The sequence below is a fragment of the Pantherophis guttatus genome, chromosome 6 (genome assembly GCF_059756535.1).
Source record: "Pantherophis guttatus breed Tessera chromosome 6, ASM5975653v1, whole genome shotgun sequence".
Lineage (NCBI taxonomy): Eukaryota > Metazoa > Chordata > Lepidosauria > Squamata > Colubridae > Pantherophis > Pantherophis guttatus.
This window is the reverse complement of record NC_142068.1, coordinates 26,080,273-26,106,369: the sequence shown is the minus strand read 5'-3', so window position 1 is coordinate 26,106,369 and position 26,097 is coordinate 26,080,273. Positions and strand designations below refer to the sequence as shown.

At 36.0% G+C, this 26,097-nt stretch overlaps 1 protein-coding gene across 5 annotated transcripts in view; it reads left to right on the top strand.

Annotated features, from left to right (window-relative positions):
• Positions 1–26,097, top strand: part of MME (membrane metalloendopeptidase) — a 71,327-nt gene that overhangs the window by 32,192 nt on the left and 13,038 nt on the right. For all 5 annotated transcript variants that reach the window (XM_034439169.3, XM_034439170.3, XM_034439171.3 and 2 more), the window contains exons 9-17: positions 1,583–1,717; positions 3,246–3,347; positions 8,533–8,669; positions 8,777–8,870; positions 13,980–14,108; positions 16,850–16,948; positions 18,127–18,207; positions 21,224–21,327; positions 23,840–23,898. In XM_034439169.3, coding sequence (XP_034295060.1) covers positions 1,583–1,717; positions 3,246–3,347; positions 8,533–8,669; positions 8,777–8,870; positions 13,980–14,108; positions 16,850–16,948; positions 18,127–18,207; positions 21,224–21,327; positions 23,840–23,898 — 940 coding nt within the window. The remainder of the gene's footprint in view (positions 1–1,582; positions 1,718–3,245; positions 3,348–8,532; positions 8,670–8,776; positions 8,871–13,979; positions 14,109–16,849; positions 16,949–18,126; positions 18,208–21,223; positions 21,328–23,839; positions 23,899–26,097) is intronic.

Below are 26,097 nucleotides of genomic sequence, written 5' to 3'. Positions count from 1 at the left end.
GTAAATAGGAAAGCAGTGGGGCGGAACGGGGAGAGGAAAAGTGAGGAAGGATTAGGAAAAAGAAAAAGAAGCATTGACTTCTGACTCTCTCTGTTGCAGTAAAATAAGGCATTAACATCAAATCACAACTTTTTGTTTTTTCATAATAATATAAACTAGTCATTTCTATAAGGATCTATCAGTCTAATTGGTAAAACCCAAATCAAAATTTCATTCTTTTCCACTTCAAGCACAAAGTTCAGAAGCGGTCTCCATGTGGAAACAAAAGTACTTATATTCTTTTCTTTAATCAAAATGGTCAATTTTGCCATTTCAACCAATTCCATCAGCTTCTGCAGCCATTCGTCCATGGTAGGAATCGAAGTGTCCTTCCATTTTGGTGTGTACAAGTCTTGCTGCTGTCAACATATATAGTAACAGAGTTTACTTACATCATTTTATAAAAATTTTCTTTTAAATTATAATTTAATATAAATTCATGCCACTTTTCAAACAAAGCAAAGAAATCCCACATAAATGTCTATTGAAAATTTTACCCAACACAGACTGAGTGCATATACAATAAGCGCTCTAAACAGAATATGCATTTTGTCTATCATTCTATATCTTTAAAGCTGATTTTCAATTAAGGTTTTCTTGCCTTGATATGTCAGATTAACAGATTGATATGCTCTTCTTAATTCTGTGCACAGCTGATGATTGGGTGCAACATCCAAACATCAATATAAATTTCATACACAAAAGGCAATATTAATGAAGAAAACTCTCAGGTGTTTAAGTTGACCCAAATATGGATTGTGAGTATACAAATTCCAGCATGCCAAGGAGAAAAGCTAATTAACAAGAGGCAAAGTACTTATGGAAGAGCTTCCTTCAAACATTTAGAAGGTTGATTACAATGAATAACTGTCTCTATAATTAATGCCTTATCCCAACTCATGATTTAATGCAATAATTTAGAAACTACTAGGACTAGTTAGTACTTCCACAGTTTAAATTATGAGATTAAATATACACTATAAATTAAATATACACTATAAAGGGACACAGTGGCTCAGTGGCTAAGATGTTGAACTTTTTGATCAAAAGGTTGACAGTTCAGCAGTTCAAATCTCTAATGCTGTGTAACAGGGTGAGTTCCCGTTCCCGTTCCAGGTTCTGCCAACCTAGCAGTTTGAAAGCACATAAAAAATGCAAGTAGAAAAATAGGGACTACTTTGGTGGGAAGGTAACAGCATTCCATGTACCTTTACCGTTTAGTCATGTCAACCACATGACCATGGAGACGTCTTCAGACAGCGCTGGCTCTTCGGCTTTGTAATGAAGATGAGCACTGATCCCTAGAGTCGGGAACGACTAGCATATATGTGCAAGGGGAACCTTTACCTATAAATCTAAAATAATACTCATATTATCTCATATAATCTTAATGCAGTGTTATGGCTGATGTTCATTAAAGGTATATACTAACTTACCATAATATAATATTTAAAATTATTTTAAACTGTTCTTTTTATTAACATTTTAATAATGTTACGATGTTAATCATAGTATTAAAGCAAAACATTCTGTTTTCTTACAGGCCTGTTCAGCCTATCTTAGTTTCATGATTTCTGTAGCTAAGTTAATTCGCCAAGAAAGAAATCTCTCCATCAATGATACTGAAATTTCTACAGAAGCAGAAAAGATAATGGCTTTTGAGAAAGAACTTGCACATGTAAGTTAACTCTCTTATTTTATATACAGAATGTTTTGTAAGAAGAAAAATATATGGCGTCTACCTCTTTCCCTCATTCCCAAAATTATACTATTAAATCAGAGATTTTAGGGAGAAAGTAGAGATAAATTTATACATGAAACGAATATTTCTATTTCCTTCTTTTGGGGGATGGGATGCTCCAGGGAATACAAAAATATTCCATTTTAATTCTAAACCAGGTTGATCTGACTGTTCGCACAATGGTGTGGTCCAGAAAAGACTTCCAAAACAGAAAGTGGTTCATAGTATTTCAGATATGGATAGTATTTCAGATATGGTCAGAAATACGATGGCCATAAAGTGGCTGGATTAGAATGGAAAATGTTCACAGATACCCTGTTTTCCCGAAAATAAGACATTTTCTGATAAAAAGCCCAATCGGGCTTTTGAGTGTATGTGCTAAAATAAGCCTCCCCCGAAAATAAGCCCTCCCTGAAAATATTTAAACACAGAGCTGGAAATCAGCAAGAGGAGCCCCATCTTGCTCCACGTGCCCCAAAATAATAATACCAAGCACTTATTTCGGGGTTCAAAAAAATATAAGATAGAGTCTTATTTTCAGGGAAACACGGTAATAAATTCCTTACTTCTAGTTCTATTTCTACTTCTGCTTTGACATTATTGCATCACATGATAATCCTTCAATACTTATTAGTGATATATATTAATGCTACTCTAAGAGCAATAATAAAAATGTATTAATTAACTCATGTACTCAAGGTACAATTGTTCCAGTAAAGAGAAAAGGCTGAATATTTTTATATTTATGACTCTAGAAATACACAAAAACGCTGAGTATTTAATAAATCTATGTACAGTATTATACTGCCACATTCTCTCACTGGTAACATTTTGGATTTAGACTTTGTGATATTTTGAGTAAACATATTGAAATCAGTGGGATTTAGGTTAGACATAACAAGTCATGTTGATCTCAGTGAGTTTATTCTAAGAATTACTGACAGAGTGATATGAACTTATAAATCAGGGCTATATGATATATCAAAATGACAGTCTAGTTAGTAGCATCTCCATCCACTTCTTGTTCTCATGCTAAGAAGAACCTTTTGTCCTGCCCAGGATCTATTCTGTTACACTCTTTTGAATCTCAGTGTTCTGAGATTGAGACTTTTATGTTCTTGGAAAGTTGCATGATGTAGAAGCTGGCATGACTTGAGATAGGGGTATTCAAGGTCAGATTCATCCCAGAGAATAGAATAATCCCCAGCTTCAGCAAGAGGATAGAGAGGGCTTCTGTGTTTCCTAGGATCCTGCCCCATGGACCATAAAGTCATACTTTCTTTCTTCTACCTTTTATATACCAACAAGCCAGTCATTTATGACTTAATCTCTTTGATTTGAAGGTTTGCTTTGCCTTTTGTATTAAGGTTTTATTTTTATTTTATTTTATTGTTTTTTGCTTTCCTATCTCTGCTGTCCTTTCTTCAAAGCCACCCCTTTTTATAGTATAAATTTGTTTTTCTAGATCACAACCAAAGATGAAGACAGAAATGATCCACTTTTGCTATATCACAAAATGAAGATGGGAGATGTCCAAAAAAATTTCTCCATGGAAATCAATAATCAGGTACAATATTGGGAACATGTTGTTTCCAGCTTCTGCCATTGACTAGCAATATATCCCACTTAAAAAAAAAAGTAAGTTTAAGATGAAGCTTTTGAACTCAAAATGCTAAGCTAAATATACCAGCCTGGTGTGTATCTAACTGATAGCAGGGAAAGAAAGCAAATACCCTAATAAAACTGGTCATAGGACATACACTTCTTGGTAATTAACAATAACATGAAATAGTTATTTGGTGGTAAAGATTATAATGTGACTAAGTATATTCCTATCAAATCTTATGAAAATTGTGCCTTGTTTTTAGTTCTAAAGAATACCAATTCGATCACTGCTTTTTTTTCCAACCACGGATACGTACATATTACTGGAATTGGAGACAAACCATCTGAAAAATAATCATATAAATATTTACTTCCTTTCAAGCTAGAAATATATATACCAAAGTCTACATCTGCCTGCATATCTTCTTCAAGTAGATTCGAATAGTGAAATTAAGCTACAGTTCATTGTTGCAAATCAACTCTTAACAGCAGGTCAAAGTTTAGTGATATAAATTGTTTCATTGGTCCAACAAACTGAGATGTAATCATATCTACATTTTATGGCAGATGTGACGCTTATATGATATTTAATAAGGACAAATTTGTTCATGTGACAGAAGGATAGGAACAGAACCTACGTCCCAAGGCTAAATTCTTTGACACTAAGTTCTAATAAGATATGTCAATCTTCTGATTAAAGAATATCTTTTGTTGACTTGTTCTCTAAGCTTAATAAACTGATTTGTATTATCAGTAATTTCTCAGCATGTATAATTTTGAGACATATTGAAGAAAGTATAAAATAAATAAAACCTCTTTAATTTTTTAAAATTTAAACATAGGAGTAGTATGCAACTGAAAAAGGCTATCATCTGCTTGATCATTTGCCCAGATACCATTAATACTGGATTTAAATTGTAATTTGATTTTATATGGTTTTATTTTTGTGCTTTTTTTTTTACTTTAACCTGCTAGAATCCCACAAAAATCATTTCTTTTTTTTGAAAAAAGTTTTTTATTTTTATTTCTTATACACATATTGTAAATGTACATTCTCTTATCCATAATTGATCATATATATATATATATATATATATATATATATATATATATATATATATATATATATATATATATATATATATGTTTTCTCAGGTTTTCGCGGGTGTTTGTATGTAGGTCTTTGGTTATTCGGGTCTTCTCCCACGTAAAATTGGAAGTGTCTTGGCGACGTTTCGACGAAGTCTCATTCGTCATCTTCAGGCTGGTGTTCTCGGCTTCGTGCTTCCAGGCTTTCGTGCGATCTCACATTGCTCCTGGAAGCACGAAGCCGAGAACACCAGCCTGAAGATGACGAATGAGACTTCGTCGAAACGTCGCCAAGACACTTCCAATTTTACGTGGGAGAAGACCCGAATAACCAAAGACCTACACACACACACACACACACACACACACACACACACACACATATATATATATATATATATATATATATATGATATACATATCAATAACTTTTCATTGATTTGTGAAATTATGAAGTCAATTACTTCATAACTTTACCATTCAAACTAGAACCCACTCAGAAGGGTATTAGGTGAACATTAGGGGTTCCTGTACCTCTTGGAAGTCCTTTTGTAGTTTTCTGGATATTTGCAGACCAGACAAGATGGGCCTAATCAGGTTCATCCAAATGTACAAAAGAGCACAGAATGCATTTCCTGCATTGCTGCCAGCAGGACAGGATGGGATTCTGGAAACTAGATTTTGGGGCATGCGTCATACAAGACAATCTCACAAAAGATGGAGAACCCAGCCAAATATCAATTTCTCAAGCCACAATTTAATTTTCAAATGTCATATGCTAATGTCAGTTTTCAAAATCCAAGTAGATAAACTGTTAAACTATAGATACTTATTGTTACCGCTAATTAGGATGACAATTCTTTTCATTTTGTTCCTAAACATATTTGGCATAATCCTTAAACATATCTAAGACCTCTTGAAACCACAGCTGTCTCTCTGATTATAAGAATTACCATCATGTAAATGCTTTTAGAACTACAGTCCTTTGATTGTTTTACAGCTCATTAATTTTAAATTAAAGCTATTCAACTTAATTTATTGCCTGTTGGCCAAGAGTTTCTGAGCACAGCTAAACTGCTTAACAGTGGCTTATTGTTATTATCAAAGGTTTTAGGTTTTTTTTCCTCTTATGAAGAATTTGTTTAAAGGAGCAATCTGGCTGTACAAAATCAAATGACAAAAGATGAAGCAGTGGATGCAAATTATTTTGATAAGCCAGTTGTTAAGCAATATGTTAGTACAATTCACTGAAATATAAATATATTCTTGAAAAGTTAAGTTTCAATTAGAGAACCCATGCTCATTGTTTCAGAGATATTTCCTTACCTAGATCAATATACAGAATTACCATGGGAGGACAAAAAAGCAGTGGGAGAAGGAGTGAATTCCAACTTCCTGCTTACTTCCTTCTCACTTTGCGTCAGCTCTCCCAAATAAACCAGATAAACACGAGAAAGTGAACTAATTCTACTGTATTGTAAGGCTACATTAACAAAATATCACAAGTCCAAAAGTGCAAACTTCCTGACATCACTTTTGAACTACTTGATCCATTAGGGCAGGTTTTTCCTAAGTTTCTTTCTCTGACCGGTAAGCCACTGGGGGCTCCTGCCTCTATTCTGATTGTTTCCTAGATAGCATCTCTTCCCTCATTCCCCAAGGTCATCCACGCATTTCATTACACTTTGCAGTGGGAAGCTGACAGGGAACTTCAGAAATCACAACCACATTATTACAGGTGACTACAGTGGAATGGAATTGCTGAAGATTGGACATAAGTTTGCCGTTATAACTGGTCTGAAGATCCTTGAAATTTCAGGCCAGTGGGAATAATGGGTTCTGGATTTTTCTTTTTTTTTTTAATTTGATTTATATGCCACCCTTCTCCAGAGACTCAGGGCGGCTTACAGTGCGTTAAGCAATAGCCTTATACAAAGTCAGCTTATTGCCCCACAAACTGGGTCCTCAATTTACCTACCTTAGAAAGGATGGAAGCCTGAGTCAACCTTGAGCCTGGCAAGATTCAAACTTACTTTAATTGCAGACAGCTGGTGTTAAATTGCAGTGCCTTGTCTGCAGAGCTATCCAGGCTCCTGGATATGCATTCCTTAGGTTAGCCCGTTTGAGGTATCTTGATTAAAAAATGTTGCTTTATAATGCATCATTTCACCCAATTGAAGTTTACACAGAGACAATTCAGATAAGAGAGTCCTAGTAGGATATAGATAGCTTGTACCACTTAGGTATTAATCCATCCAGCCACTAAATGTGGAGGGGTCCTTGGTGCTCTCTGAACTTGCTTGTTTACTTACAGATGTTTCATTACTCAAACTAGGTAACATATCAGTGAGCTACAAATATTCTCCTTTCTTGGTACTAAATGTGGAGTCAATGCATTGTCTATAGAAGGGAATGTCCATATTTGAGCAGATATGGATCGTGAAATATATATAACTACCTCAGTCTTTTTGTAACATTAAAAAATAGCATTTTATACACAACTTTATGTTACAAACAAAGGAGAATAGCTCAGGGTTGAAATGAAGGGTCTTTGGTGCTCTCTGAGCTTGGTTATCTTGTTGCAGACATTTCATTACCCAAATTAGGTAACATCATTATCTTTTATAACATCATTATAAAATTAAGTAATTTTATATGTTTGCTTCTACCACACATTATGCGATTTACATATACCTGCTTTCAAACAGTGCATAAAACATTCCAAGCACTGAGTAAACTTTAAGGCACTATTTAATTTTTGAAATAAGAAATACTAAAATTCAAATGTATTGTATCTGGAAGTAGGAGTCACTCACAGTGTGAAATCTAGACATAGTAGCTAGTGCAGTGGTGGGTTCCTCCCGGTTCCGCCCAGTTCCGCCAAGCTGGTAGCAGTGACGATATGATGTCACTGAACTGGTTCTGCCCCCCTGCCCTCCCTGCCCCCCCATGTTATTCTTACCATTTATTTGGCCCCACCCCCAATCTATTGCTGCCTCCTGAGTCCCAGCTGATCAGCTAGAAGGAAAAAAACTGTTTAAACTCTTGCCGTGGGGCTTCAAAGAGCCGCCCTACAGCTGATCAGTGTTAAAAGGCAGTGTGGTGCCTCCAAAAACAAATGAGTAGACTAGTGCCTGCAAAAACAAATGAGTAGACCGATGCCTGCAAAAACAAATGAGTACACCGGTGCCTCCAAAAACAAATAATAGAGCCCTGGTGGTGCAGCAGACTAAAGCACTGTTATTAACATCAGCTGCCTGCAATTACTGCAAGTTCAATTCTCACCAGGCTCAAGGTTGACTCAGCCTTCCATCATTTCTAAGGTAGGTAAAATGAGGACCCGGATTGTGGCGGAAATAAGATGACTTTGTATAAATATACAAAAGTATGAAGGCTATTGCTTAACGCATTGTAAGCCGCCCTGAGTCTCCGGAGAAGGGCGGCATATAAATCAAATAAAAAAAAATGAGTAGACCGGTACAACTCTGCAAGCAGTTAAAAGACTGGTAGACCAGTACCTCTGCTAAATCCTAAAAAATTGTCACATGACCATCAAGCCACGCCCATAAAATAAGCCACACCCAGAGAACCGGTAGTAAAAAAATTTAGAACCCACCCTTGAGCTAGTGACTGAGAAAAAGACACTTGTCACATTGTCAGATGCTTAGGGGATAGGGGAAAGTATTTGATAAAGTTCTGTTCTGTGAATGCACTTCCTAAAACCAATATCTGGATTTAAATCCTTAAAATATTTGGGAATGGGATCCCAGTTTAATAAAGTAACACACTACAATAAAATAGTTTTGCAATGAGTCTGGGATGCGTCCTCCCCCTCCGATATGTTGTTTCTGAATGCTGTTAACAACTGTGCATAGTTTTCTTTTATTTCCTTATTATATTGTAAATGTAATATAAAGAAGGGTTATAACACAGCTTAAAAAGACAAACAGTCTTCCTAAAGCATATAATGCATTTGACAGAATCAATGATAAAGACTTAATGCTAAGAGTAACATTGTCGAATGTTTTATCCTACACAACGTTTCTTTCTCCCCACAGACATTTGACTGGCTAAAATTTGTAAATACTATAATGAAAACAGTGGCAATTGAAATTAAAAATACAGACGACATAATTGTGTATGCTCCAGAATATTTAGTCAAGCTAAAGTCTATCATTTCCAATTACACTGCCAGGTATGCATGCCAAAAGCATTTTAAGTTTTTATTTTTTGAACACGCCAATGAATTTTGTAGTTCTACAAATAACAACAAATGGTGCTTCTTCTTGCTTTATTATGCAGAGAAATTCAAAACTACATAAGTTGGAGATACATCATGGATATGGTGAGCAGCTTAAGTCGCGACTACAAGGACACAAGGAATAATTTCCGTAAGGTACAGAAATCCATAAATTCATTTTTTACACTTAACCTTTGAATATAACTCCTAATATTTCTGTGGGCATCCTGATATTTAGAGAGTAACTTGAAAATATTGGTTGGTAGCTCACAATTGGCACATCCCTTTCATGTTTGGACAATTGTGATGTTGGTCTCAGGGACAAACAGTTCTTTGAATTCCATCAAGATGCAAAATAAGCAATTATGAATTTATTTGATCCTTTTTTTCAAAATATACTTGGAATGAGGACCTCTGCCTCTCCAAATGTTGTTGAACTTTGCCTCCCAACATTCTCCTCCCTTTTCAACATTATGAGGAAGTCCTAGAATTGTAGATCCATAACCATGGCCCATTCATAAGTTTGTAAATGCTTTGCTCTAAATTGAACAGGATGGTTAGATTTCAGAATGCAATAGGAATGAATGGGACAGACTAAATGATCTTTAGAATTCTCTCCAGCTCAAATATTCTGTGATTCATTGAAGTGCTGGATCCAATTCAACCAAAATGAAGTACTTATTTTAAGTGGAATACTGTTATTTTGCAGACGAAAAGAGCTTAACTTTGGCTGGAATGTAGTCTCCACTCTCTGATTCATGACATAATTGTAATTATATTTTGAGGAAAATTAAGTTTACAAGCTGGAAGATGGTGTTCTGCTAAATATTACATTCTGCAATATATCACAAAAATACAACAAAAATTAAACTGAAGTAAAATAGAACAGCCAATGCCATCTTCAAGAAAATTAGTGTAGGAGTCCTAACTGTTCTTTTGAACTTTGCTGATAACATTTCTCTGAAGTTCTTTCATCTTTGCCATATTATTTATATGATTATTAAGAAACAAAATAATCTGTTCCTTTTCAAACTATTCTGTACAAAGAGCAGAATTTAATGACTCCTTAAATCTGTTCACATAAGATTAAAGGAACAGGAATAAATAGATAGATGATAGGTAGATGATTGATGATGATAAAGTTACAGTACCAATAGTGAAGATAGCTTCTTCAACCCATATTCAACACACATAAAAAAAGGATATACAAGCTACATGTCACCTTTGAAAGCCTGGGATGTAGCTTCCAGACCACCACCCCTACCCCATAAAAAGTTGAAATGTTTATTTTATTTATTTATCTAATTTATGTCACCTTGGGCCCAACTCAGGACAGTGGTCACCTGTTGGATATGACTGCCTAGTCGAAGCAATGGCAATATGATCTGGTAGGGGATCTATCATTATCCCTCTGTCATGGTCAAATCATACCTTGGTGACCTTGAGATCCTTTTATGTTGTTCCAGCCTCCATGTAGGGAGGCTGAATCCATTTGGGCAGTCCACCCTAGCAAATGGGTTCCAGAGGGATTTGGAGATATCCAGGGAGTACATGCTGCACTGTCCTGCCAAAACTCTGATTACATTCTGGAACCAAAGGGCAACCAAGGCTTTGGGCAGGATTGTACCTGTGTAGCCTCTCTTGCTCTCAACCAATTGCTTCCGATATTCCCTGTGGTTCATGGAGGAGCTATGTGTTTTGAAAAGGGCTAGTCAATGGGTTCAGGCAGTGATAAATTCTTCAGTGCAGGAGGGGACATATCTGGGAGCCTTCAAGGAGCCCTAGTTTGTCTCCTCTTCAAAAAACCATCTCTTAATCCTACCTGTCTGGATAATTTCCATCCAGCTGTCCACTTTCCTTTTTAGGGAACATGATAGAGAAGGTGGTTGCATGTCAGCATTAGAGGGTCCTGGATGAAATGGATTATCTGGACCCCTTTCAATTCAGGGCAGTTATGGGACAGAAACATTATTAATCATACTTGTCAATGATCTCTGGCGAGAGCAGGATGAAGGTAGTGCAGTGGTGAAATCCAAATTTTTAAAATACCAGTTCTGTGGACGTGGCTTGATGGGTGTGCCTTGGTGGGTGTGGCAGGGGAAGGATACTGCAAAATCCCCATTCCCACCCCACTCTGGGGCCAGCCAGAGGTGGTATTTACCGGTTCTCCGAACTACTCAAAATTTCTGCTACCAATTCTTCAGAACCTGTCAGAACCTGCTGGATTTCATCCCTGGGGTAGTGCATCCATCCTTGCTCTCCTTGACCTCAAAGAGGTCTTCAACACTATTGACCATGATATCCTTTTTGGGCTAAGTTCAGGGTTTCGAGCTAGGTGACACAGTTTTACACTTGTTTGGCTTTCTCCAAGGTCAGTCTCAATCAGTGTTGATAGGGAGTGAAAGGCCTATCCCACGGTACTGTGCTTCAGGACTCAGTATTTTCTGCACTTCTTTTTAACATTACATGAAGCTGCTTGGTGAGGTCATCCACTACTATGGGATGAGGTACCATCAACATGCCAATGATAGTCAGGTTTACAACTCTAAGCTAGGTGACCCAAGTGATGCTGTCACTGCCCTTTTGTGGTGCCTGGGGTTCTGGAGGGGGACAAAAGGCTCTGGATAAATCTTGGTCAGACTGAGTGGCATTGGGTAGGTTGAGTTCTGTACAGTTGGTAATTGTGGCTATGAAAGCCTTTGTGCAACTTCATGTTGTACGCCAGTTATGCTCTTTCCTGGATCAGGAGTCCCTGTGCTCAGTCACCCTAGTTCTGGTCATCTCATGGCTGAACTATTGCAACATGCTATATACATGGGGCTGCCCTTAAAGAATATCCAGAAGTATGGTGCAGAACACAGCTGCGTGGGAAGTTCTTGGGGCCTCTAGGATGGCTCATGTTACACTGCTGTTCTGCAAGCTGCATTAGTTGCCAGTTCATTTCTTGGTCCAATTCAAGGTGTTGGTTATCACCTTTAAAGTCCTTCATGGCATGGGTCGAGTGTACCTGAGGAACTAGCTCATCCCAATGAGATTAGCTCACCCATCCACACCAACAGAAGAAGTGACTCTAGGAGACATACAAAATTAAATACATACTTAATTACATTAATATAAACATTAAATAAACAATTGTATTTATTTTAACAAACTTTAATTTAACAATTAAATTGCATAAATCTTTACTTACTTTAAAAAAATAACTCCGATCACTTCATCCTGATCTACATTGGGTTTTCTTGGGGAATGGCTTCCAGGATATGACTCAAAAGGACAGCTATGGCCCATTATCTAAAAGGGTTGCATACTGTATGTCCCTTACAAAAATAAAATGGGTTGCAACACATTTGAAATGAATCGTGATCAAAAGGCTAATTAAATTACAGAATTATACCAAGGTTATGGAACATTGTGTTACTTAAGGAGAGCTCTGATGCTTCATCCAGGAGGATGCAATGTTTCGTTTTGATCAACAGAATCAGTTTGGAGGTTGGAGAGACCTCAGTGAGGTGTTGTCTAAAATGCAATGATTCTCCCCAGAGAAGCTGTGAAAATCCTGCAAGCACCTGCCAATATTTCAAAGGGGAAAGCTTGGGTCTAAAACACTCTGATTTTGGCTATACTGGGTGTTTTATAAATTATAAAACCATTCCAATAGTCAGTCTCCAAGTGCAGGCTGTTGAAATGGACAGAAACAGCATATGCGCTTCTTATCCTGTAGTAAGGGAAACGCATGTGGAAACAATTTTCTTAAATGTTTTTGTTTGAAATATCACAGCAGGTCATTTGGTAAGATACAGAAAGATTTCACCACAATCATTGTTGACTTTTTGATATGCGCAAATTACAGGCCAGTTGCCCGCACTTAGAAGAAAAATACCCTGTTCCTTCTTGGATATGTATAAATGCACACAATATAGCCACCACTGTTGTGAAGGCAGGATAACCCAGAATGGCCCCTTCGTAGTAACATAATTTTCAAAACTCAAAACAAAATATCAGACAAAAATGCTATTGTAAAACTCTGCTGGCCAGAAAGTGATTTAATAGAGCTACAGTATTACATTCCTGTATCACAACCTAGAGACTTTCAGTCCTTCTCCAAATCTAATGCTTAAACACCATTAAAAATAAAATCCAGAAAGCAGTTTTCATTGATTTTCAGGTTTTACCAGAATTCATCTACTGTAAAAGATTGCAGGCAAATTTCTGAAACTGTCTAGAGCCTTTTCTGCAGGGGAATGCTATCAAATTGACACGGCTCCTCTTTCGCCTGGAAGCTGGTTCTCTGCTAAATGTCTGGCCATTCCTTGTTTCCAGAGTGTTGAGTTTATGACTAAGTCCTATTTGCTTCATATCTTCCTTCGTATCTGAGGAGGAGAAAGAAGAAGTGAGGAAGTGTGATAATATCAAAAAGCAGAACAAATATTCCAGAACATGTAAAAATCATGTTATTAGCTAGTCTGCTGAGGCCTTGATAACTTTTATCTTTATAGAGATCATTTCTTTTCAGCAGATACCGCTGCTGGGGAAGAGATGTTGGGCACCTCACAACATCTGGGATTGCTGTGAGGCAGTACCAAATACCTTTTTATGGTAAAATTGGGCAGCAATCTGACTATGCAAAAAAGCAAAAGTAAATGTAAGATAGCTTTTTGTAACAGAAAATTAATATTTGAAATTAATAATTTTCTGAGATCCTGTCAGTGCATACAGATAAAAGCTCATTCATTGTTGTTGCATACCTGCTGAGAAATAGAATTATAGTAGTCATGCAGGATAACCTGTTATTATGCCAATGGGGGGGGAGGGATAGTCTAATACTGTTCCTTATTGTCTTGGTATGTTGGGAGAGTGGTGAAATCCAATTTTTTTTTACTACCAGTTCTGTGGGCGTGGCAGGGGAAGGATACTGCAACATCTCCATTCCCACCCCACTTATTGCCTGGGATGGCTGTGAGGCAGTACCAAATAAAAGATGCTTTCCTACAGTTTTCAAGAAGTTGTACTTAGAGAAAAAGAAGCACAAATAGTCTCACCCTGCTGAGCTTGATAGAGCCTGTTTGACATTCTCCAAACTCCTGAAACAATGCAAAGAGCAATGTGTTCTCATTTTACTATCTCATTTTTTAAATATCCCTTATCCACAAACACATTTCATTCAACACTGATTAAAAGCATTCAGGGAGGACATGAACTGTTTCCAAACTCATGTGTTTTTGCTTGTTGCCACATGCATAACTAATTTATGTTTATGCTCTACAGGTTCTGTATGGCACAACCTCAGATACTGCAATTTGGCGCCGTTGTGCAAACTATGTCAACAGCATTATGGGGAATGCTGTGGGGAGGCTTTATGTCGAAGAAGCTTTTGCTGGAGAGAGTAAACATGTGGTAATTATCATTGATATAATACTTAAGGAGGTGCTGGGTTCATATGAATGGCAGGAATATCGCAGTAGAAGTTTGGGAACTAAACCAGGCATATTAACAACCGCTTGGAAAAATCCTGTGATTCTGTTTTATAAGACCAGGCAAGAATGACAGTATTCTGGGCTCATAAAGTAGATACAGGCCAGAAGGAAAGGAACTGTAATCCTGACAACCAGTTTAGCCTGTGTTGTATCTGACTATAGTATCTGATCCCATCTGCAGCACCAATCTGCTTTGGACCCTTTGCCCCTGCCATTTACCACATCGGAAGTTTAACTTGGGACCAGGTTTTTGTTATTTTTAATGTGTTTAGTTTTATAGCTGTAATGGCTTTTATGCTGTTTTAATTTTTGATTGGAGCTGCCCAGAGTTGATTATAAGATGGGCAGCTATATAAATTTATAATTTTATTTATTTATAATGCAATTTATATGCCGCCCTATCTCCAAGGATAAATGCTTTAAATACTTAAATAAATAAAAAGTAAAGCACTTTGGGCAATGTTACCTGCAGGCATGAGTCTTCCAGGGTGGATTATCCTCCAGAGAGAGCAAAAAATAACTTGCCATCTGCAGGAGGACAGTAGTTTCTTTAATGACTGTCGGAAAAAGGAGCCATCAAATTCCACATGATGACGCTCCTTCATATCTATGGCCTGTATTTGGGAAACCAATCTGGTTTTGTTCAGTTGAAATGGATTGACAAGTATTGAAATCTCTGAGGCATTACAGTAGCAGCAGCTTTCCAAAATGTGACCTCAGTTCAGAAGGCACATGATAAGCAATTGCTGCAGCAGCTGTGGCTTTTACAATAACAGTATCAGATATGCAACTTGTAGCAGCAGAGAGGTGACAGGTCCTAGAAAGGCCAAGTGTTTGGGAGCATCCAAAAGCATTGCAGTGACAAGTTCCTGCTGTTCCTGCTCCTGCTATGGGTATCTGGTTTTTATTTCTTCAACGGTCTGTCAGGCAAGATGCACAGATTCAAACTTCCTGGACATTTGTTGCAAGTTTGTCTTCCCCTTCAGCCCCTTGAGAAAAGTTTTTAGATTATCCCAGTGGTGGAATTCAATTTTTTTTTTTTACTACCGGTACCAGTTCTGTGAGCATGGCTTGGTGGGCATGGCAGGGGAAGGATACTGCAAAATCCTCATTCCCTTCCCACTCCTGGGAGAAGGATATTGCAAAATCTCCATTCCCACCACAGTCTGGGGCCAGCCAGAGGTGGTATTTGCCAGTTCTCTGAACTACTCAAAATTTCCGCTATCGGTTCTCCAGAACCTGTCAGAACCTGCTGAATTTCATCCCAGGATTATCCCCTTTCCCCTGTCTTGTTCTCAGGTTTTGCCCTGCCTTTGCTCAATTAATAAACTAATATTGGAGAATCTTACCTTACTCCTTTATGGTGAGAGAATCCATTCTTTGTTACTAATAGTCAGTTTCACAGTGCCTACAGAAAACTTCCAGGTTTGGTTTTCTATGATTATGCTTCTTTATTTTGCTTGCTGGTCCTAACATGGGAAACATTTCTGTTTTAAGGGGGAATTTTGAAAGCATAGGGCGAACTGGCTCACAGTACAGCAACCTTGGAAAACTTGTAAGTTCCAAAATGGCTACCAAAAATGGCATATCCACTCAGAAACCCTCTTGGGTCAGAAGGGGGAAAAGCCCCCAGAAAGGTCTGTACTATTTCAGTGAAATGTTATGGGCTCCAAATGATAGCAGCAAATCAATGTGAACCTAAAAATGCTGCCTTGCTTTGCACCATGCCAAATTCTTATTAAGGATTTTTAAAAGTTGAGATAGCAAGGTGTCTGGTAAGCATGGAGGAGTCCTGGGCCCTTACGTGGACATGATAATGCTGCACCCTGAAATACATTCAGCAGCACACAGAAACCATAGTTCTCCCCCAAGTGGAAGAAATGGAACTTTGGAGGACAATATAGTCAAGATGGTGATTTGAATATGTATCAGAGGTGGGTTTCAGCAGGTTCTGACCAGTTCTGGAGAACTGGTAGCGGAAATTTGATTGATTGATGTGTCTTGTTTTTTGCACACCTATATTGCAATCCTTTAATAACACAATTCAATTGTGCAAGTATTTTATCTTGCACAATTGAAACCAAATTGGAACCAAATTCAGTCTATTTTAATAGGGACTTTCTGGACTGGTTTGTAGCATATACATTTAATAAATAAATAAGATTTATTTTTTTCTCAGAATGAATTCATTGGAATTAAGTTAAGTTAAATTTTTTAGCAAAGACTCTAGCTCAATAAATATACATGCTTTATATGAGAAAATTTGGAGCTTTAATCCTAGAATCTCCAAACAGGTGATAAAAACAATTATCTGGCTGTAGGATAATATTATGTCACGTTAGCACTAGCTTTCATTTGAATGAGTAAACATTAAAATTATTATTTTGGAGACCTATTCCACTTGATTAGTTTAGTTTTGCAATTATAGCAATTTAATTTTTTGCCATTGTCAACTTATTTTGAAAAAAATATATATAGTATTTCTGGCCACAACAGTTGGAATATAAAATTTCAGAACATGACCTATGACTAAATTATAATTAAGAGTATTATCCTAGATTTGTCTAGTCAGAAGTGAGTCTCACTATGTTTATTGGTGTTCCTTTCGGATAAGCAGGTCTAAGGTTTCAACCTTAATCTTATTGTACCATATATTCCCAGGTTCAAGAAATGATTACACAAATCCGTGAAGTTTTTATTAAAACACTGGAAGAACTCTCTTGGATGGATGCAGAAACCAAAAGGAAAGCAGAAGAAAAGGCAAGATTTGTTTAATGGTTATCTTGTAATTTGAGAATACTTTCTTCATTTAAAATTTAAACAGTACAGGCTATCTAGCAAAAGAGTAATGTATGTATGAGAGAGAGAGAAAGCAAATGTATCATATTTCAGGTAAATTATTGGCTAATTCCCAATCTCTCACTTTTTCAAGCTGACATAAATAAATATTGGCAGTACTACAATTAATGAAGTACAGATTGCAGTTGTGAGCTCACCTATGCGTTCTGGTTGTCTCAGAGTGCATTTTAAAATGAAGTAGTAAAGGGATGCTTCAGAGATGTTTTACGGTGAGCTCATTTTTCATTATCCAGAACATATTATAAGAAAAACTCCAGATACCAACATCTCCATCTTGCATCTGAAAACGTTTTTATTTTTTCATTACTACTCTCATTATTTTTCTTGTTAGGGAAAAAGAAACTTTTAAGGAGGGGAGAAAAGGAACAGATACAGAAGAACTTTTGATCAGTAGTTTTAAAACCCGGTGGTCTGGAAGCATCCTAAGAGTTTGTGTTTGATCAACTAGGTAGTATCGTCCTGCACTTTGACCTCTGGTTTATATTTAAAACATAATACTGTATACAAAAAGCCCACAGTGTTGCATATTTGAGTCCCTAATTCAGTTCTTAGCTTGACTGTTAAAAGGTTCTCAGTATAACTTACTTCCAGGGGTCTTTTGAGAATAAGATCAGTAGAGAGGACCACACATTGTATACTACATTGAGTTTCTAGAGGAAAAGTAGGCAGTAAGTGTAATAAATATGTATATAGATCTTTGTGTGGCTTTAGCATCAATTCTGCAAGCAAAAATGGGTAATGTGAAAACACAATGTTTTTGGCATTCATGAACTCAGAGTGAACATTCTTATATTTTACTTAACTGGCAACAAAGAAATTATTCTGTATTCAACTGGAAAAAGAAGAACTAGAGAGTGATTCAGACATGTTGCCTGAATTGATTATATTTTGTTGCGGTCTTCTATTGGAAATCCCAAAACGAACATTCAGGAAAATCCTGGATCGGACAATAGCATCATGACCTGGTTGTAAAAACAAGATCTGATCGAAAAACGTTGTAAATTGAGTGACCTGTGACTATTTCCTGTGCTGTCTGAATTTATTATTTGATTCCAATTCATTTTGCATCATATTTTTAGGCTGTGGCAATTAAAGAACGAATTGGCTATCCTGATGAGATTCTGACAAATCCTGAAAAATTAAATCAGGAGTACAAAGGTGTAAGTATTCATTATGTAAATGTATTGTAAACAACAGATATTATATGTCCATATTGAAGGTGTAAATTTTAAAAAAATCTCATTTGACATATGCTACACAGGAAGATGCCCTGTTATGATGCTTTTGCACAGACCTTATTCATTGTAAAATCCTGCACAATTTTAGTAATCATCCACTATTCTGTACATACACAGAAATAGAATTTATGACTACCATTTTACCCAAAGTTCAATGTCCTTAAATATTGTGGTTTGCCTGCTGCCCATTTACTGAAGACCTATGGAAGGATTCCCCAATAATAATTTAATTAAATTTAAATTGGAAAACACAAAACCATGACTATTATTTTATGAAAGCTACATTGGTAGAAACATCTCTGATAAAGGATTTAATTGCTATTTTTAAAGCCAGTAATTTTTTATTGTTTGATTAAATCAAGAAGTAAAAATCGAATGCAAGAGGAATGCCTATTATAAAGGGTTACAGAAATTAGCCAAGTTAATAAGCTAAAATAATTCTACCAGATAGCCAGATATGATCTCATTTTGAACAGCTGCCACTTTCTATTAATTAGGAGGTGTCTGACCCCATTCACCTACATTTGGCAACTGTTTAAAATGCATTCAGATCGTCTTATTTGTCCTTTGTCCTGGAATGTGATGCAGTTACTTTTGCGATTACACACAGCATATTTACTTCCTGAGTGGAAGATATTATTGGAGTACCAAGATTCTTACAGGAGTCAGTGTGGACAGATATAAAGAAGAGGCCCTGGAGGAACCTTTGTTTTATAATATTTTACATCCACAATTACAAATTCTTATGGATAGTTCTTAAAATCTAGCCTGGGTTAGTTCAGAACAATCTTACTGCTTTTTCTAAAAATCTGATTATGATATTTAGCTAGGAAAAAGCTTCATAAACTTCAATCAATCAAGCTACAATATCCCATTAGGATGAATTGTATTTATATACTAAATAATAACTGAAACTAGGAGGATAAAATATCAAAAAGATGCATTTTGCAAATTAACCTTGCAAAACTTAGAGAATATTAAAACAGATTAAAATGGTCTGAAGGATACACACAAATATTGCTTTGTTACTATTAGAAATCTAATCAAAACTTAGAGAATATTGAAACAGATTTAATGGTCTGAAGAATACACACAAATATTGCTATTGTTACTATTAGAAATCTAATCAAATAAAACAATAAAAAGCCATTTTCTGGTTGTACAGTAGAATACATCATGATAAGGAATTGATAAGAATATACACAGATCATAATTTTCACCACTGTATTCAAAATAGAACCCTATTTTGGCTCTACCAGTTGTTAGACCACATGTATTAGTTGAACATTTAATTAGACTTATACTTTCGGGACTCGGTTTCTATTTCTGTCTATTAACTCTATCTATTGATTGATCAATCAATCTAATATTAAAATAACCCTTAATTTACACCTTCATAATGTGTTCTTCTTTTATTACTATTCCAGCATTATCCCTTTAATGTAGGACATTTACCATATAACATTTGATCTGCTGGGGTTTGTGGCTAAGTGAGTAAAGAGTTAATTGTGCAGACATTTTGCTCAAAAGTCTTATTCTTCTGAACTGTGCAGAAATGGAAACATCAGTTTGTTTGTTGTTCACTCATGTTTCTTGCTAGCTTTACTTTATTTTTTAGAAGGAGAAACAAGGGGAACATGTACGCATACTCAGAATAACTCAGTGATTAGGCAGAAATAAAGTTTCTTTTAAATTAAGCTCAGTTCTTGTTGATTTCATGAACCCCCTATGCAGTTTTTTGGGAACAATATCAAAGGGATTTTTCCAGTGCCTTTTTCTGATACTTTTTATCTGCTTCCCAATCTTGGAACTCACCATCCAAGTATTGATTCAGTCCAACCCTACATAGCTTTTTGAGATCATCCAGGTTTGGCTAGATGCTGCTGCCTGACAGGTTGCAGAGAAAAAGGAAGAAAATAACAGAGAGCAAAATAAATCTAAATGGAACCAATAAGAAGTAAACCAAAAATCCAATAAGCACAATATCTATAAAATGCTGATAATCTGCTATGGAGTGAAGGAAGAGAATAGAATGGAATATCCTGAAAGAAGAATATACTTAATCAGCTGGAATTTTATACAGAACAAGCCATAGCAATTACATAATATGGTTGCTATTCTGTGTGATAAGATAGAAGAGAAATTGAGAATCCTTCAGGAATGTGTAGGGCAGTGATGGCTAACCTTTTTGCCATCACGTGCCAAAAGCGGGGGGAGCGCAGTGGGGTTGCGCGCGCACATGCCCACACCCATAATTCAATGTGCCCCAACCCACCATGCATGTACATGCGACTCCCCCATGTTCTCCCCACTATTGACACACGATGGCATGGTGATATCAGAAGGCCCGTTTTTTTACCCTCCCCAGGCTCCAGAGCCTTTCTAGGAGCCTAGGGAGGGCGAAAACGGCCTTCCCCACCCACCCAGAGGCCCTCTGGAGGCCAGAAACAGCCCGTTTCCCGACGTCCAGTGGGCCCAGAAGACCAGAAAATCAGGTGGCTGGCACGCACATGTGTGCTGGAGCTGAGCTAGGGCAACGCTCGTGTGCCCACATATATGGCTCCACATGCCACCTGTGGCACACGTGCCATAGGTTCGCCATCACGAGTATAGGGCTTGCATATACTTATATTTCAACTATAAATGTAAGTCCAATATTCGCCTCCCTCTTTCTCTCCAGGGAAATTAATGTGTTGTGTAATTGTGATTACACAACACATTAATTCATAGTTAATTAAATCAATATTTATTAAATTAATTAAATTGCCTTGATTTGTACAACTCAATGAACTGCAAGCTAGCCACAATGGCTAGGTTTATATAACACACCTAGATATAAACTAGCCAACAATATTTTGCCCTAATATTTTCCACAGTTTCTGTGTATATTTTTGTATGCGCAAACATTATTGCTCATTCTCTCATATTTTTATTTAAGTTGACCTACAAGGAAGAAGAATATTTTGAGAACTTGATTGAGAATTTAAGATTTGGCCAGAAGGAAAGGCTAAAGAAACTTAAAGAAAAAGTGGACAAAGATGAGTACGTATTTATATAGTTTGAATTTAAATATGGATTGTTGACTATTTGTAAGAACATCTGTTTGTAATCAAAAAGACTACCAACTTTATGCTGTAGCAATCATTCCTTATGCTAAAAGGGAAATCTGTTCCCCTGGAATGTATGGCTTCCCATAATTAGGTTATGTCTCTCCACTTTGCATTCCTTCTTCAGTCTATTCATTGTTGCATCCATTACTGCCAATTTCTTCAGTATGTTTTTGAGAAAAAAGTTTGTATATTCCTACAAATATATATACAATTCCTAACCTATCATTCACTCCTGAGTGTGGCTATTGGCCTAAAAATAGTACCTTTCCCTGTTGTAAAGAAGTATTTTAAAACTCCATCTGTAGCACTAGAAGAATCTCCATGAGCTGAGATAGACATAGTCCTCTGGGGTCATTTTTCTGTAATCTTTCCCTAGAGCTCACATCTGCCCTGTTAGTTCTGTTACCTGACAGATGTGCAACAGTGAGAGAAGAAATGTTGAGAAAAATCCATCCTAAAGGAGCTATTATAGAACATGTCTATAATAGCACAGTTGTGTGATGTGAGCAATTAATAATTGTGAATGATGTGACTCCCAAATAATACAATCTACAAACATTAAGACTGAAGACTCTATAACTTCCAACAAGCTTTTTTTGTGGAGCATCATTCCAACCTTCCTTTCTTTCCATAGAAGGAAAAAAAAGTTTCATCTTGCAGAAGGGGGAATGAATAGTAAATGAAGCAAGGTTCCTTAAACCATAGAAGAAGCTCAAAAGCTTTCTGATTGGATGGGATGCTCTGATAGTCTTCTCCCATCAGTAATGAGGACAGGGTCTACAATCAACTGTGTCATTTCCAGCTCAGACCTTTCATATGCTGATGATCCACTGCCTTTTTCTATACAAAAAGGCACTTCTTTTTCTCCTTTGAGAAAGGAACTGAAGGTACAAGACTAAGTAGGCCAAGGCAGATTGAGGCAAAATCCTGAATGAGTTGGATTGTACCAATAAAGCAGAATATTTGTAGCTCGGGGTTGAAATGAGGAGATCTTGAGCCCAATGAAAACTCTAGTCATAGTCCCTATGCACATGTGAATGAATGCACAGGGATTATCCTCTGATAATGTGGTATTGCTGGCTCATTGAATTCCTATTCCATTCCTTTAACTGTGATGAAGGTATGTTTGCAGTAGTCCTTAGAGATTATCTGGGACACTATGTCCTTTTTTTTTTTTTTTTTGATACTAATAGATGGGTGATCTTCAGAGCAGCCAGTATTACTTTATCAGTAAATAGTTTTATATTTTGTTATAATATTATAATGATAATTAAACAAAATCAGCTTTTGACAAATGATGCAATGTGAGTCTAAACAACATAAGTGAACTGTAGAATAGTGATAATGCATCAATTCACCAAAGAACTCTTGTATTTATGGTACAACAATGGAAACAATGAGAAATAAGTATTAATAGTACTGATATGCATAGGAGTAAATAGTGTCATGGAATAAGTTCAAAATGTTTCTGAAGAAAAAATGTGACCTTGAGTATTTCTTATATGAAAAATGTCATATAGAATTAAGTGTATGAAACCAGTTGCACAATTGCAAACTACCAAGTTAGTCAAACACACTATAGTGAAAAAACAAGTTTGTTATCTTGATTAGGAGAAGATTGAAATTCACATACATTAGTTTCCATGCAGGCCATGGGGAATACACAATAATCCAAAGAATGCTTATTGATTAATTGAAAGTAAGCCAATAAAAATGTTTATTATGAATAAATAGTATAACTAGGTTGAAATAATAGCTAAATTGCTCTTGTATTTGGTTTATCTTAATAGGGCACAATTTATTCAGCAATTAACCAGGCAGAACATTGCTTATTCTTCAAAGCAGAGTGCATCTTTAAAACATATCTGTCAATATGACTTTGATGTAATTTCCTTTAAGTTACTTTAATTACTTTATTAAGTAATCATAAAACAAAGAATTATGAGCAATGTTGATTCAGTTCCAAGATATTTGTTGAACATATTAAAAACATTTCAGGTCAAAATTCCATCTTTTGGCCTTCTCTTCCATTATTGACAAATATAATGGAAAGCTAACAGATTTTTATGGTTACTGCATATATAGAGGAGTGCCTTAGGAAAAACAGAAGAGCTCAAGGTTCATTGCCAGTTTACATCATAAACATTAGCTTGTGGTTTATTTCATCTCAGTGAGGCTCATTTATGTATGAAAAAAATTGAAATATTTGCTGCAGATTGATCCAATCTATCATTTCAGCCAAGCTAACACAAAGAATCCCACTAGCAAATAAAATGTTGTGCAAAGCTGAAACCTTGTCATGGTTCTTTCAATCATCAGAAGCATGCCATTTATATGTTTTGTTTCAATAATATCCAGATTCAGAGGAATTAAAATATATTGTATTTCCTCCTCCTCTGGATGTCAACTTTAACATTTTCATGTGTTAATTAAATTTTCTGCAGATGGATAACTGGAGCTGCTGTTGTCAATGCATTTTATTCACCTAGCAGAAATCAAATTGGTAAGTGAATATTGCTTAATCTAGCCATCCCTACCTGCTGCCCTCCAGATGGGCTGTCTACAATTGCACCCAATCAAGCTGATGAGGAGTTGTAGTTCAGCACATGAGGAGAATGTTAGCTTGGAAGAAGCTGCTCTAGTCACTTGGGAAGGAGAAAGTGATTTTTTAAGCCTCCTGTCAAATCCCAGCATTCATATGGATCATGACTGGGTCAGGATTTGGAATTTATTTCCTTTCTATCTGCTCGTTTATACTTTCTATACTGAAGCTCAGATACTATTACATACTTTTTGGACATCTCATGTTTTTAACCAGAAGCTCAATAACTTGCTATGTAGAATGCAGTTCTTATCTGAGGTGGTTTTATAACCTTTCTCTCTTTTGTGATTTACTTTGGCTACTTGCTTTAAAGGTCTGGGTTGGAAAGGAAATTCTGTTTTCCTTTGGAAATTGTGAAATATCAACCTGATAGATTCAACAGAGCAAAAAACAACTGGAAGGGAGAGACCTTCCCAAGAGCATTGATTTCATTTCTCACATTAGAGGAAGGCAATCCCTTTTAGCCTAAAGGCAGCATTTTAAAAAAAATATTATAGAAAAATTACATTCCCAAATGAAAATGGGACTGAAAATCTCAGAGGTGTTTTATGCAGGAGAGTTGGGAGTTTAATAGTACTCAGACTATTTCCAACTTCTTTGTTTGTAAAAAAAAAAAAAAAAGAAACACGTTGAAAACTAGTAATATTGCTACACAGTCTCAGTGACCGAATCTCTGAATGTTCTGAGTTTGTTTAGCCCTATTTTAATGAAACAAATTTAGAAGAGCTAATGCTGTTATATAATCATTGCTGATTGATGTTATTACCCTAATCTTCAAAGATACCCTGGAAAATTGTAAAATGCCTTTTATAAGCCAATGAGCAGTTTCTAAAGAAGAAGTGAATAACTAGGTATGGGTGTTTTATCCAAAATTACCTCACCAGTGTGACATCAAGAAATTGAAAATTAAAATGTAATACTAATTAGTCAACTGAAAAGAACTATTTTCACCTGTGGCACTAGAGGGGAGGGAGAAAGAATTATCTATTTCACCCAAATATATCCTTATAATTTGTTTTGAAGGAAGCTGAAAAGAAAAACATAAGATGAGAAAATTCCATACATGGACTTTTACTTGAATGAAATTAAATTTTGTCTTAGTAAATTCATTACAGAGGCAATACTAAAATTTCATACTTCACTTCAGTCTGTAAAGAGTATTTTCAAAGTCACATTGAAAATGTGTCTTCAAAGTGGAGAAAGATGGGAAATTTTTAAAACACTTCCCATGGATTGAAAACATACTTTATTCATATACACTTTTATGTATCAGAGCTACAAATGTGGCATATAACTTACCACATCATTTAAACTTTGCAATCATACCTAAAGTAGCAGTTAAATCAGAAGTTAGATTTTTGATATTTTAAAAATGAATACGTTTTCATTTAAAAGATATATACTGTAACTCTTGGTTACAGATCTCTAATCTATTAATATTGTTTTGAATTTTGTTTCTGTTTTTGAGATTAGGTCTCATTCCTAGTTTTGCTTCATCTTCATAAGTACTCAGTCCACTTCTTCCAATTCCATTAAAAATATTGAACACTATGGAATAACAGTTTCTCATTCACATTTGATAAGGAGCCAATAATGAGCTGTGTCTGCTATGGTGTTTTGCTGTTCATTTCATCCTTAATTAGTATGACTAATTAAGTATGAAATGCTTTGACAAATGCTGTGCTAAAATCAAGATACATTATGTTCATAAACTACCTGCTTAAAAAGTAGATTTAACATAAATTGCCTACTTAAAAAATGAAATTATAAATCAAGTTTTAATAGTTCAGTTGGGAGAACAAGTGTCTGTTACTCCCAAATATCCATTAAATTGCATATTGCATCATGTGGTGATTTGTTTAATGACATAATTGAGCAAGTGATGTAAATTAACTTAAATGGCATAATGTTTATTATGGCATCATTACGTAAGTGACATAACTCACCAGAAATGTAGATGCAACAGACTTGTCTATTATTTGGAGGGGGGGTATGTCCTATCTGAAATTGTTCCACTTAATCTGACATCCACTAAATTATAGGCAATTAAAACCTCTTTGTAGATTTCTCTTGCTTTGGATGTTTATTAAGCACAATCTT